The following is a 13,806-nucleotide window of genomic DNA, read 5'->3' as shown; positions in this document are numbered from 1 at the left end:
TAGCAGTGTAAAGTTATGACTATCTNAAAAAAACACATTATGGAAAACTGGTTATTACAATTCAGGTTTGCGATTCACTCACCTACAGTATATGTTTCATTATGCAAACTCAATGTGAAGAAAACTGTGACATTTCTAATTGAACACTGTACACCACCACTTGAGAATTGGGATTCCAACCAATGTATTGCTCAAAGGGAGAAAGGCCACTTTCAGGAATGCTACAGAGTGGAGTGAAGCGATGCAAGTGTGGAAGCTAGAATAGCCTTACTTTCTTTTAATAGAGAGTGAGAAGAGGAGAGGAAATAATGCCAAATCCCAAGGCTGTAATATAAATACCACTACTCTACACAAAACAATGTGAGTCTGAAATGTCATTTAATTTGCAGGGAGACTCTACCTTGTTCATGTACTCTAAAAATAATAGGCTGTTATTCTGGTTATGTGAAGCTTGAGACACATATAATTAGCACCATCTGCACAACTAGAACTGCAACTTCTGCAGTCCCTAGAAATTGTACTTGGAAATATAGCCATTGGTATTCCAGTGATTAATCTCGGAGTAAACAGAAATGCATAATGCACTCTGGTTTTACAAAGCAGTATTTGAGGCACCAAAGATAAAGATACTTTCATAAGTTACAGAAATCTGAGCACAGTATTACAATTGTTGTAAGCACGGATTTTTTGTTTTTTTATGGATCTGCAGAAATAGAAACAACAAATGGACACCTTGGAGAATGGAGATGCCATTAGGGTAGCAACTTGTAGAGGCGGAGACTGAACTCCAACATCAGACATTTGACAGCAGAGAGAAGGGTGACTGAATCACCATGCAATATAGAAATACTTAGTGTGATTCTACACATACAAGATATCCTTTGTTTTGCTTGGATATTGCAAACATTACAGGTAACCTGAATAAAATATTTGTGTGGATCAACAGATGTTAATAAGTGGAAACCCTGACATGGGCATGATTATCAAGAATCTGATGAATGCCACAACTGGGATTCAATTGGATATGTTCCTCACACATTTCACTTTTTTATATTTTCATTCCATCCTTTTTTCTGTTGCCTTCCGTACATCTGTCCATCCAACTGTCCATCTATCCACTGACTTAATTCCTACCTGCCTACTTTCATTTTCATCTTTTCACAATGATGTGACACTGGTACTAAGGGGCTACAAGGGGGGAGAAAACTACTGCATTTCCTACATAAAAAATAAATGTCCCATAAACACAACTGAGGCACGATGCTTGTGAGAAGACCAAACCAAAAATAAAATGCTAACAAAGCTCATTGTTCTATTTACAGATACAGCATCATCTAAAAGCGTTTCTGGATTCATTGCAATCAAGCAATGGTACTATACACACATGTCGCTAGTTTTTTTTAAAAAAAACTGCATGCATTTATTTACCTACTTGAAGTAGTAGAAACTTCGGTTGAATACAAATGTCTATAAAACAGTTTTGATTGAAACTGATCCCCTTTGATTTGTTTTTTTTATATACAATATTTTTTATTCAGTTGAGTGATTGGTGTTTACTTGCTCTGAGGTGAGCTCAACTCGTTAACTCATAGCTCCGTTCTAATACACTTTTAAATGGACACGTTCGTGATCAGCATTTTATTCAATTGCTTTTCACCTGTCACTATAATCCCTAGGACAACATTTCTAAATGTCTCTTGCAACATTATTTCGATTTATCATGCTTGTTAAACTAACTTTCTTTACCTGTAATAAATCATCTATTTTAATGCACTTCTTTTTTTAAACCACTTTCTAGTTTTGTAAACTGCAACGTTTCAATATATGACCAGTCCCATAAATTCCCTTACACCTTTTTGATTTCCATTCATTGAAACCTTAGGGTAGTCTGTCTTTAGCATAGATACAAATATTAGTTACAGTACTATGTCTGAGCAATAATTTCTTAAATCTACTCGGTAACACTCATACCCAAATTTCTATCCAAAATACAAGCACTTTATGAATACAATCTGTGTAATATGATTTGAGTCATCTGAAGCAAATGATTACCATTCATAGTACATAAGCTACAGTACTATTTTCAAGGAAGATACCAATGTGTTTTGGATTACGTCATTTTATCAGGTCCATATCACATCACTACGGTTCAGCTGTAAAGGGGGTGTTTATCTGATCATTTTCAACCCTACTGTTTGAGTGGCATGACTGATTAATAATACATAAATGAAGAGTTTTGCAAGTGCATGGTTGTATGGGTCTAAGTGCTGGATATGAGGAGCATTTAAGGGAGATTTACGAAGCATTAATCGGTGCTATGGACCGAACAATAATGTGATCCATATAGTACCTTCCCAACATAGCATTTCAAAATATTGATCTGCATTAACTTTGACAATAATTCAAAAGATATATTTTCCAAATTTTCTAAAGCCCTGCTTTCTGCTCTGTCGCAGCATATATAAAAATACCATCTAAAACAACAAGCAACAACTTCTATAAAAGCAAAGAAACATGCCCGACTTTCTTTTCTTCAATGATTTTTTTTTCGTAGGCACATTTTACAGCTGTTCTTTAAATCCTGATTTTTTTTCTGACAGAAAAAAAAACATATTTTGATTTTAGTTGCGTGAAAGCACTCAAGCCATTTTTTTCCGAAAAGTCAAACTGGTTTGTTCCGTGACATCTCAATGGGTTGTTTGTAAGTGAAAAGCTCATAGTTCCCATGGGGCGTGTCTGAAGTAAAAAGGTTGCACTTTTTCAGACGTATTATATGAAGAACACTTGATAACTTTTTGTCAGTTAGGAGATTCAGTACATTTTATTTTCCTTTTCAATATATTTGTTTTGCAATCCTGGCTTTAGCAGCTGTACAGAGAAAACTCTGGCAAGTTTGGCAGTGACTGTGGGTTTTTGTGTTCCAAATTCTTCACATTTGCAGCATTCCACATTCAGGTAACAAGATTTGCAGCATTGGTGAACAGACAGCAGCTAATCCAGTCCAGAGTTTTCCCAGGGAAAAAAAAAAGCTGCAGCAGTTTTTTTTTTGCATTGTTTCAATAAACAGTAAACCTCCGTTGGGGTATCACGCCAAAAAAAAAATGGAACATCTGTTTCAAAAGCAGCAAATGGATGGTATTGCAAATTGTAAAAATGTTACTCCATCTGTCAAGTAATCCTTTTACCAGCGTAAAGTTTGACCAATCATTCAACGGTAGAGACACAAAACCTTGTGAGAAAGAAACGTCCAACAGATCGCACAGGCTTGTCCATTCCTTGCAAATACTAAGCTGTGTTCTCTTCGGTAGAAGAGTGGTTCGGAGATAGACATGAGTTCTGATTCTCTGTATGTTTCTCATGGTCCATAAAATATGCATGGGACAGGGCACTAAATGCAGATATTCTTTTTTCTGGGTTGAATGTCAGAAATTTCTGTTGGAAAATTATTACCAATTGGTTAGTTTGGTACCATACAAGTCACAACTATCTAAAGATCTTTCAATGATCCCCTACCTCCCACACCAATCTCTCCTGATCATATTGCTGCAAAAAGTAATACAAATATTGATTGGCACCAAATACAGTGATGTTAAAGGCATAAATATTCATTCATGTTTAGAATTAAGCCAACCTGGTAATTATAGGACCATTCTACCCATCATGGGTTTGGCTTGTAAGGTGTTGAGAACATTACAAAACAAATCTGAGCTGGATGCTATTTTATAACTGATATAGACTGAATATGAATATACTGTAGCAACAATATCATACCAGCAGCAGATCTTTTCCTAGTTCATTTATCTCTGGTACGATTTCTTGTATGGGTTGTGCAGATCTTAACGAAAATGCATCCCTTGGAAGGGCCACGTCGCAAGGCCAGTCATCCTCACTTGGAAGACCAAGGACACTGCGTAAGAGAAGAACCAATGAATTTAAAAATAAAACTTTGAATGTAAACATGTATATAAAGAAAACATATTCAATAGCAATACACATGTACTATTAGAGCATAGTAATAATAATCCTTCCATTTGAAATAGAACCTTATCTCATCTTACAGACGTCTCAAAGCGCTTCACAGAATATAGTGTAAAGTGAACTGACTGTACTTTTGTGGGCGAAACAGTAGGAGGCTGTTTGTCTCATTGAGCCATATCTAGTGCCATCTTCCCCACTGAAACCAACTACTCTAAGTTCATTTCCCTGTTCTTTTCTCATATAATTTTGCAAGGTTCTTTTCCAAACATTTATCCAATTCCCTTATAAATGTTGCTATTGCCTTAGTGGAATGGCCATATATGCTAACAAATTCCACATTTTGTTGAATTTGTTAGCATAAATAACATTTGTTAGCATAATTTTAGAAGCTTGGGTCATCCTCCCAACGTGAAAGGCGCTATATAAATGCAGTTTGTTGTTGTTATCTATTCCCACCCTGGCTTTGGATGTTACACTTTTCCTGCAGTGTCAAGGGATCATTTTTTTCTGGGGTCCATCAATACCGCTTTACAGCCAGTTGCTTGGGTGATACATTAAAGTAACTCGTACTAACTTCCAGCTGTGTTTCTGCCCACCCCCACATCTCTCAACCTCACTGTGGGAAATACTCAGCCTTTGCTTGATCATCCCCCTCATGTCATGCCCAAGATCAGCAGCTGGGGAGGTGCAGATGTGAATGTGCCATGCTGTCACGTATCTAATAATAATAGTAAAAATAATAACTAATCCTTGCAGTTGATCCAGCGCCTTTCAATTTGGGAGGATATACCAAAGCTCTTCACAGGATTTACTATAGCAATGCGGCAACAATGAATGCACTAGAGTGCAGCAAGACGTAGCGTAGTAATTGAGGAGAAAAAGCCTGACCAATGGGTGAGATTATTATTCAAATCAATATTTGTTTAAATTAATTGTTTTGATATTTTCCTCTCTCGGGTGTGTGAGCACACTTAGTGAATGTTCTCAGAATAGTGAACCAAGGGAGGAACTATAAATGGATCTCTTGCTGGCATCTATACACACACACACCACACTGATTGCTAAATAGCTGTATCAGCGCAGATCAGGGATTGAACCTCACTCATATCTTCTGGCACTGCATTTCTCGGATCTAAACTGAGAACATTCAATTTACAAGTCAAAAATAAGGAAGGGAGCTCACAAGACTACTCAAGAATTTTATTTGCCTACAAATTATTGATCAGTCACTTACTTGATCAATAATTACTGTAGGGTGCTTTGAGATACTTAAGACATATAAGAGGTTATAGGAATACAGGTTCATTCTTACTCAAATGACCAACCTCGTAGAATCTTGTTTAATTTGGCAATATTTTAAAACACCACTAGAGGGCAATACTTTTCTCTGTGGAATTGTAGGAAAATTACTCAGTGAGCAGTCAAGCAGATTGTCTTAAAGTAACTGGAATGGAAAAACAACTTCTTCTAATTTCCTACATCGAAAATCATACATAAGAACTAAAACATTTAACAATTTGGGATGAAACATTTTATTGCCGCATGAACAGCTGCACAGCAAAAATGAGATGGCTGTGTGTGAGCGTATACCTGTATATACGTGTGTGTGCGTGTGTATCTATATATATATGTGTGTGCGTGCGATTTCAAGATCCTCACTCTTGTCTTCAAATCCCTCCGCTCCTCTGCACCCCCCTACCTTTCTGACCTCCTCTCTCCTCACCAGTGCCCGTTGGCCCGTTGGAGGTCTGGCCTCCTCCTTGTCCCCTGAATCCTCCGCTCCACCCTCGGCGGTTGTGCCTTCAGCCACTATGCCCTGAGGCTCTGGAATTCCCTTCCTCACTCCCTTCGCCTCGCCCCCTCTCTTCCTATTTTCAGGTGTTGGCTAAATACCTTTCTTTTCGACTGCACCTTTGGTCACCTTCCTCCCCCTTCCCCTGGCTCAGCCCCGGGATCCGTTATTGTGAAGCGCTCTGAGACACCGTCCGCTATATAAATCCAAGTTGTATATATGTGTGTGTGTGTGTATATGCCTATATATATATGTGTGTGTGTTTGTGTATACCTATATATATATATATGAGTGTGTGGGTGTATACCTGTATGTATGTGTGTGTGGGGGTGTGCAGTTGTACTGAGGATGACCTAGTCATTAGTCAGTGTGATGATAAAATATATGAGTCATTTTGGTAACCTATGATGAATATGGCTTTTATGAAGCAAATTTTAAAAAATGCTGAAATGTTAATGCTATGATTAATCAGAGAATCATGTGTCCATAGGGCACCTGCTGGTAATGTACTGATATCACTTTTGTGACAGAGAGAGCAGCCAGTGTGAAATTGCATTCACAGAGGAAGGGGAAAGCGATTTGCAGGGCTCTGCATGTACATCTTCAAACCTTCACATGCAGCGTAGCAGTTTTCTGCACTGCTTCGAGAGTTTTGATATGACTAGGAAGAGCTATCAGGACAGCCTGCTTTTCTCTCTCTGTGGTAGACAGAATGGGTGTACACTATTTGCCCCAAATCGTAAATAAATAAAAACTGATTGTATCTCCAGCACAAACTCAAAAGTTGCTGTAAGTGTCTCAGAAGCCATGTATAAAATTGTCTTCCAGTGAGCAAGGCACCAAGAAATCATAGTTTGTGCTTAAATGTAGAATCATCACCCAACTATCTCCTATATGTAAATACATGCCACCAGTCAAAATGACTTATCACGCTTAAGAGGCCTGCAGGCTGCTGAAATATTTCCATATTTCTCCTGTTGCTAGGCCACACCATCTAGTGAAATGACATGAGAGGCTTTATCAACTTATTCTCCTGGGAATAGTGTCAGCCTGGCTCAGTTGGTAGCACTCTCGCCTCTCTGTCAGAAGTTTGCGATTTCAAGCCCCATTTTGGTACTTTGAGCTCATTGCCTCGACTGCCACTCCAATGCCTGATAGGGGTGTGTGCATGATGGCATGATACATGATGCATCATCCTGGTTCACCAGGGGTAAGTCTGCTTCTGGAATTTGTGGGTACCACTAAAAAGGCCAAGGGAGAATATATCTTAAAAGGGGCGCAGAGCACACTCACGAATAAACTCATGAACTAGGGAGCATTGTAGATGTATAAATATCTGGCACAGTGCAATGATAAAACCAAGCGCTATATGAAGCAACAACAACAATAACAACTTGCACTTAAACAGCGCCCTCTACGCAGGGTAGCATGTCAGAGCTCTTAATAGAGGCAGAGCCTGATTCCGAGCCGGGGAGGGGAGAGGTGGCTGCAATCACTGTTGAACAGGAAAGTCTTCAGGCGGGACTTGAAAGAGGAGAGAGGGGGGGCAAGGCAGATTGAAGGAGATTGTTCCAGAGTTTTGGGGCGTAGTGGCTGAAAGCATGACTTCTGATAGTGGGGCGGAGGGTGCGAGGGACAAGCAGGAGGCCAGTGCCAGTCGAGCGGAGGTGTCGGATGGTGGATTGGGGAGTGAGGAGGTCGGAGAGGGAGGGAGGTGCCAGAGAGTGAATGAATTTGAACACGGGTGTGAGGATCTTGAGGTCGATCCATTCGGTGATGGGAAGCCATTGGAGCCTGGCCAGAACTGGTGAGATGTGGGTACGGAGTTTTGAATGAGCTGGATCTTGTGAATGGTGGAGCTGAGGACACCGGCGAGAAGTGCGTTGGAGTAATCCAAGTGGGAGGTGACAAACGCATGCACGAGGGTTTCGGCTGGATTTGGGGTAAGGTATGATCGGAAGTGGGCAATGTGACAGAAGAGGAAAAAGGTGGTCCTGGTCAGTGACCGGATGTGGGGGAGGAAGGACAGCTGAGGTTTGAACCGGATGCCTAGGTTGCGCACTGGTTCGGTGAGTCTGAAGGAGAGTCCAGGGAGATCGAGGAGTTTAGATTTGCAGGAATGAAGACATTGACGTGAGCCAAGGCTTCCGTCTTGTCTATGTTCAGCCTCAGGAAGTTTACACTCATGCCAGAAAAGCTGATGGAACATCGGCGCACCTAAGGAGCGTTCGGTGGGATGTTTATAGCCACAATTCACCACACTGTCAGTTGCAATCATTGCTGCCTGCTACAGGCTTTATTTGATGCATGTACTAGTGCTAATGTTAATGTGCCACACAATGTAGCTGCAGTCTGTGGTAGCAATAGCTTCCCAGACACAGAGCAATTACCTGGTGGAAGTTGAGTAATGCACTAACTGTTACTGCTTTTCGAAATAGCCCCAGGTTTTGCCATATTCAATCATTCCCAGTGTCTGACTAGAGGATAATATTATTTATTTGGTTATTTATTGAAAGGATCCATCCAACCTGAGCAAAACATTTAAATAAACTGTATTGTGATAGTATTTTTTTAAACAAAGGGCAGAAACTATTATTGGCTTGTGATCGCCACACAAACAAAAACTTACTCAAAGATTTTTCCTAATTGATCAACATCTGAATTACCACGGAAAAGGGCCCTAGGAAGAGAAGAAAATAAATTATTAGTTAAAAATCTATTAAAATCAGTTTTCCACATATTGGTACACATGAAGCAAGTGGGAGAGGGAGGTATTGTAAATAATGAATTTAACTCTGTCCTTTAAAAAGGAATAGAGTGTGTTAAGGAATATTGCAATTTTAACCCTATTAATTATTGTGATAGTTCAAACATGCACATCTTTCCCCTAAACATGTACGCAATTATTGCACAGAGATTCTGAAATCTAAAATCAGAAACAACAGTAACTCAATATTGCATGAGGGTAGGTCAGACAGCTGAATCATCAGTAAAACCTGAGACATCTGTTAATTCTGCTTTTGTATAAGAATGAATAACCAACCTCGCATTAATGAAAGCTGAGATTTGCTTTCTGTGCTCAGGGCCAGGCTTACTTTAATTGCCGTTCAACTGTAAAAATAAAGTTTCACGATTAATCCACCCAAGGTCATATTCCCACAGGAATATATATAAAAAAAAGTTCCCTTTCTAGTACGTCTTGTACCTTTGCCACTATTCATATGAAGAAATCAATCATAGGGGTGCAGAATGAAGATAATCATGTTAGATACAGACTGTACATGGGAACTGAAGTGCATCAGGCGGAAACCCAAACATCCTAATAGAGTGTAATGTGATCTGCATAATCTTTCACTTCATCTCCGGGTTCCAAGCTTAATCTTCTGTGAAAGTCAATATGAAGATCAGACAAATTGAAAATCAATTATTTGGAGATCTCTGCCTACCATCTCTTCTTCACTCCCCCAACCCCACTTCTTGTTCTGGGTCCCTCAATTTTCCTGATTCCCAGCATCACATATCACATCAGCTGAGGCCAGGGTTATGACCAGCTACCAAACCCATGCCAATCCACTCTGTGGCAAGCCAATAGGACCTGTGTGACAGCATTTCACATTGGACTGGTCCAATTTTCCCTCACTTTGTGCAGTTAAGTGCCTCCCTCTCTCTCTCTCTCTCTTCGGGAAATCAGCCAAGATCAGGAATTCAGGACAGCGGCAATCCTGACCATTTTGATTTGTGCTAATGCCCCAAGGCACATTCTAACATGCTCAGATCTAATCTGCGAGAATCAGAAATGGATTTGTAACTAGCAAATCTTGCAAATATGGGCGCTGGAATTCTGCTCGGATGTGATCCACTTCTGTAAAACTGGATAGCAGCCAAAAATGTCTCCTGTTGTCCGGCAGGAAACAGTGGAGCTGTGACAAACCTGGACAGCTACATGATTGGCTACTTATAAACCACTTGCGGTTTTCACAAATTAGAAATCAATATGTCCCCAGGCCACTGTACCTTTACTCTTTCCTCGTAAAGAATCATGTGACAGCCTGGCCTAGTCGCTAGCATTCTTGCCTCTGTCTCAGATAGAGCAGCAGATATGAGCCTCACGTCAAGACCATCTATCTGTTCAGGTGGATGTTACAGATCCTGCGGCCCTATTTAAAAAAAGAATGGAGCTTCTCCCAGTGTCCTGGCCAAGAATCCCAAAGATACAACTGATCATTCACTTCATGGCTGTTTGTGGGACGTTGCTTTGTGAAAATCGGCTGCTCTGTTCGAATAGAAATCACACTGTGACTACACTTTACAGGATATCGTTTGAAGCACTTTGAGACATTCTCCTGATGTGAAAGGACCTTTAGCAAATGTAAGGATTATTATTATTGTTATTGTTATTATGATCTATATTTTCTCCACATATTTGGTGTGATATATCTGTCATGGTAGCTGCATTGCAAATGGTGAGGGAGGCAGCAAATCTGTTTCTGTGCCAAAGTGTAATTATTTCTCCCTGGACTTCAAGCAGGGTATTCTGACCGTTTTGCTAATTTTTTTAACAGGAATTTAGCAGACAATAAATCACTATTCAAGCAATAAAAATTGTAAGCACCCTGCTGTGCCCTGTGTGAAGTTCTGCCTCTGGGTACACAACTGTAAATGTTTTCCCTTATTAAATAAATAATTCCAGTCAGGCAGATAGTGACCAGCTTCCAGTTGATCATTTCCCACCAGGTTATCCAGCCAACACTGAGATGTACATTGCTCCTTCTGGTGCTACATACTCTAGGCAGTATCGGTCAGCTATTTCTTCTGAGCTCCTGCTGCAGCTTCTTGTTATTTGGGGAAGGTGGAGGGAGAGGTAACTATATGAGTGAGGGTGGCAGCATTTTCCCATTACTCTTGGTGGAATGCAGCTCAAATAATAATAATAATAATCCTTGCATTTGATATAGTTCCTTATCACGTCTTCAAGATGTTTCAAAGCGCTTCACAAAATATACTGTAAAGTGAATTGACTGTATGTTATTTGGGAGAAACGCGGCAACCAGTTGTGCACAGCAATGTCCCTCAAACAGTCGTAGATTGAGTGATCAAATTGTTATTAATATCATTTTTTTAAGGGATTATATCCCGGAAAAGCAATCCACCAATCAACTAACACCCAGATTCCTACTTACTGCTAGGTAAACAGGAAGTGTAAAACCTTCCTGTTTGATACAAGTGCCCATTAGTAGACCTGACCACTTGCATCAAAATAGTTCATTTGTGAAGGATCTGAGCAGAATCTGAGAATAAAGAAAACACTCCTTACCATCAGATCACATACATTCAGGTGAGGGACCTGAGTTCAAATCCAGGCAGGGCGAAACCTTGGGCAAGTTTCCTTACTCCACACGCCTAATAATAATCCCTCCAAAACCCAAAACAATAATAAATTGGTCATTTTCAATCTACGACTGTTTGTGGGACACTGCTGTGCGCAATTGGCTGCCGCGTTCGCCCACAAATATACAGTCAATTCACTTTACAGTGTGTTCTGTGAAGCGCTTTGGGACATCCTCCTGACGTGAAAAGCGCTATATCAAAATGCAAGGATTATTAATATTATTATTATTCCATTAACTGTGTGATCCATTCCCTTTTTTTTCCAGAAATGAGAGTTTCTGGCAGGTCTTGCAGGTTTCAAATACAACATGGAAATAAACAACAACAAGTTGCATTTATATAGCGCCCTTCAAGTGGGGTAGCATCCCGGAGCGCTTTAAATGCCCTGCCCTGGAATAATTGCAAGGAATGATTTGGGACAATTTTTTCCCTCTCACTTTACTAACTTTTCACATCACTTGATGGACAGTTGACTTGAAGGAACAAGAAGATGGGAATAAAACACAAAGAAGTGACAAATAAGTAAGATCTGCTAAACAGCTGGAACATTAGAAAACAGTGACCATAGATGGAAAGTGACAATTTAAGGGGACGCCATCTATTGTACTGCAAAAAAGGTCTAATATCTGAAGGACAAACTAGTTCTATTCTAAATCACCTTAAGTAGTGTCATGACGAAATAAGTATTTGCCTTGAAATCCCTGAGGAATTTCCCGACCAATGCTACGCAGTCCTTAATTAGTAGCTTGTCGGAGTTTACATTCTTTTAGACCAAAAGTAAACTGTGATTATCTACTGTACTCAAATTCTGACAAAACAGAGTATCAAATGTGATTGAGACATTCAAATAATTTAACCCTTGTAAGATCAGACCCACTTTGCCGTTGCTGAAGTAGCTGAGGTCTATGCCTGGTGTTTGAATGTCTTACAATTTCAGCCCGTGTGGATGCTTAAGCTGGGGTACAATAATCCGAAGTATTTTGACTAGCATTGGGAGTGTGTAAAAATACATTACATGCCCTTTCTCACTCTGTGAGGAGACAAACTGCGATGCCTCAAATCATTTGAGCCAGGTTGACATTATTAATTTGTTTGCTGCCTTTTTAGGATATTGCAGCTCACACAGACTGGCACCAATGCACACTTATAATAAGTATGCTCACATTTCCTTAAGCATATTCTTCTGACTTCACATGTACAATGGAGAGAGCATGTAGCCAAATGTGTTCAAAAGACTGCATTTAGTTCCATTCACCTGGTATAAAATATTGCATTCCCTCTCTTTAGGAACACAATAGAAAGGTTCTGAGACCCAAAATGTTAATGCTGTTGCTCTTTGAACATTTCAAACATACCCTATTTGATCATGGACGACAAGACTTGGTTTTTTGCCTGCCCTCAGAGTGCACTGGAGCTGAAAGTTACGGTGGAAACTAGTGCTTTATAATCAATGGGAAAAAAAAATCTACAGATGGATACAAAGAGTATTATTTTCCCTTGCTGGTAAATTTACTGAATTTTGGCGATGCACACTTATAAAATGGGATTATGATCACACACTTTGAAATGCCAGTAAATTTATCGATATTTTACAGTTTATGTGTATGTCCGCCACTTGCCAGGGAAAAAGGGAGTTTTGTCATGGTGTTCTGGCCAACAATTCCCCAGAGAAAATTGGTCATTCACTTCATACCTGTCTGTGGGACATTGATGTGTGCAAATTGGTTGGCGCACTCAAAATATAGAGTGGAAAGCACTATATTACAGTCAATGATTATTATTGTTACTATTATCATGAATTTAGTCACAAGGGGAGAATAACTCCCAAAGTGTTCCTAACTACGGGTAACCCTGTTGTAACGTGATGGTCCTGGTACAGATGCTCAGACCCCCAAGTTAAAACAAAGCGAAAAAAAAAGCTGCATTTGGGTTGTCAGGAGGCAGTGAGGTTGCTTCTTGTATGTTGATATCAGTTCCTTCACAATATACACAGTACGCAGGAAGTGATCAGTGGTTACCTGACCATCTGGAAGTCGGCTAGTTTTTAGCACAGTCTGCACTGGAAACGGGAAGTTTCCTGCATGTCAAGTAACTGCAGGTGCACAAGGCACCCTGTTAAATGTAAACTTCTGAGGTGCTTCATAACAGGGTCCCTCTATAGAACTGTCTTTTACTCAACTATTACTGAGAAATAAATTTGATCCTGACAGAAGCCAAGTCTGATTGAGTGGCTGGGATTTAACCGAGTAATATCAGCATTGTCATTTGTCTTGTAACACAGTTTAAGAATATGTGTTACATGCCCAGCAATAAGAACATCTGTAGCTTCTCTGGCTTCATGTAAGTAGAAAATTATTATGGGATCTGAGCAGAGTTCCAGAGCGTCAACCTTAGACAAATTCAGGTGGGAAGCTTTGTGGTTTTAGCTGGTTAAACACCAGCTTTGAAACATTCCTCCCAATGTGAAGGGTGATATGCAATTGTTGTTGCTGTTGTTGTCAGGAACCTGGCTGACCAGAAATAAAATTCAGATCCCTGCAGGAAATCCTGTATTACAAATTAGACCTCAATGTCTACGTAGTCTAAAATAGCGCAATCTTAGCATGACCACATTGTGAGAAAGTATATGTACTGTGCATGGAGTACTG

At 39.9% G+C, this 13,806-nt stretch overlaps 1 protein-coding gene across 1 annotated transcript in view; it reads right to left on the bottom strand.

Moving 5' to 3' along the window:
• Nucleotides 1-2,802: 2,802 nt before the first annotated feature.
• cdk6 (cyclin-dependent kinase 6) overlaps nucleotides 2,803-13,806 on the bottom strand; it is a 100,772-nt gene continuing 89,768 nt past the window's right edge. Inside the window, exons 5-7 of the mRNA XM_007903682.1 lie at nucleotides 8,400-8,450; nucleotides 3,772-3,907; nucleotides 2,803-3,432 (exon numbers count right to left, since the gene is read on the bottom strand). Of these exons, the coding sequence (XP_007901873.1) occupies nucleotides 3,286-3,432; nucleotides 3,772-3,907; nucleotides 8,400-8,450 (334 nt within the window). The 3' untranslated portion in view covers nucleotides 2,803-3,285. The remainder of the gene's footprint in view (nucleotides 3,433-3,771; nucleotides 3,908-8,399; nucleotides 8,451-13,806) is intronic.

Source organism: Callorhinchus milii, unplaced genomic scaffold (assembly GCF_018977255.1).
Source record: "Callorhinchus milii isolate IMCB2004 unplaced genomic scaffold, IMCB_Cmil_1.0 Scaffold2, whole genome shotgun sequence".
In the NCBI taxonomy this organism is placed as follows: domain Eukaryota; kingdom Metazoa; phylum Chordata; class Chondrichthyes; order Chimaeriformes; family Callorhinchidae; genus Callorhinchus; species Callorhinchus milii.
Note: the sequence above shows the minus strand (reverse complement) of the source record. Positions and strands in the feature narration are given on the sequence as shown.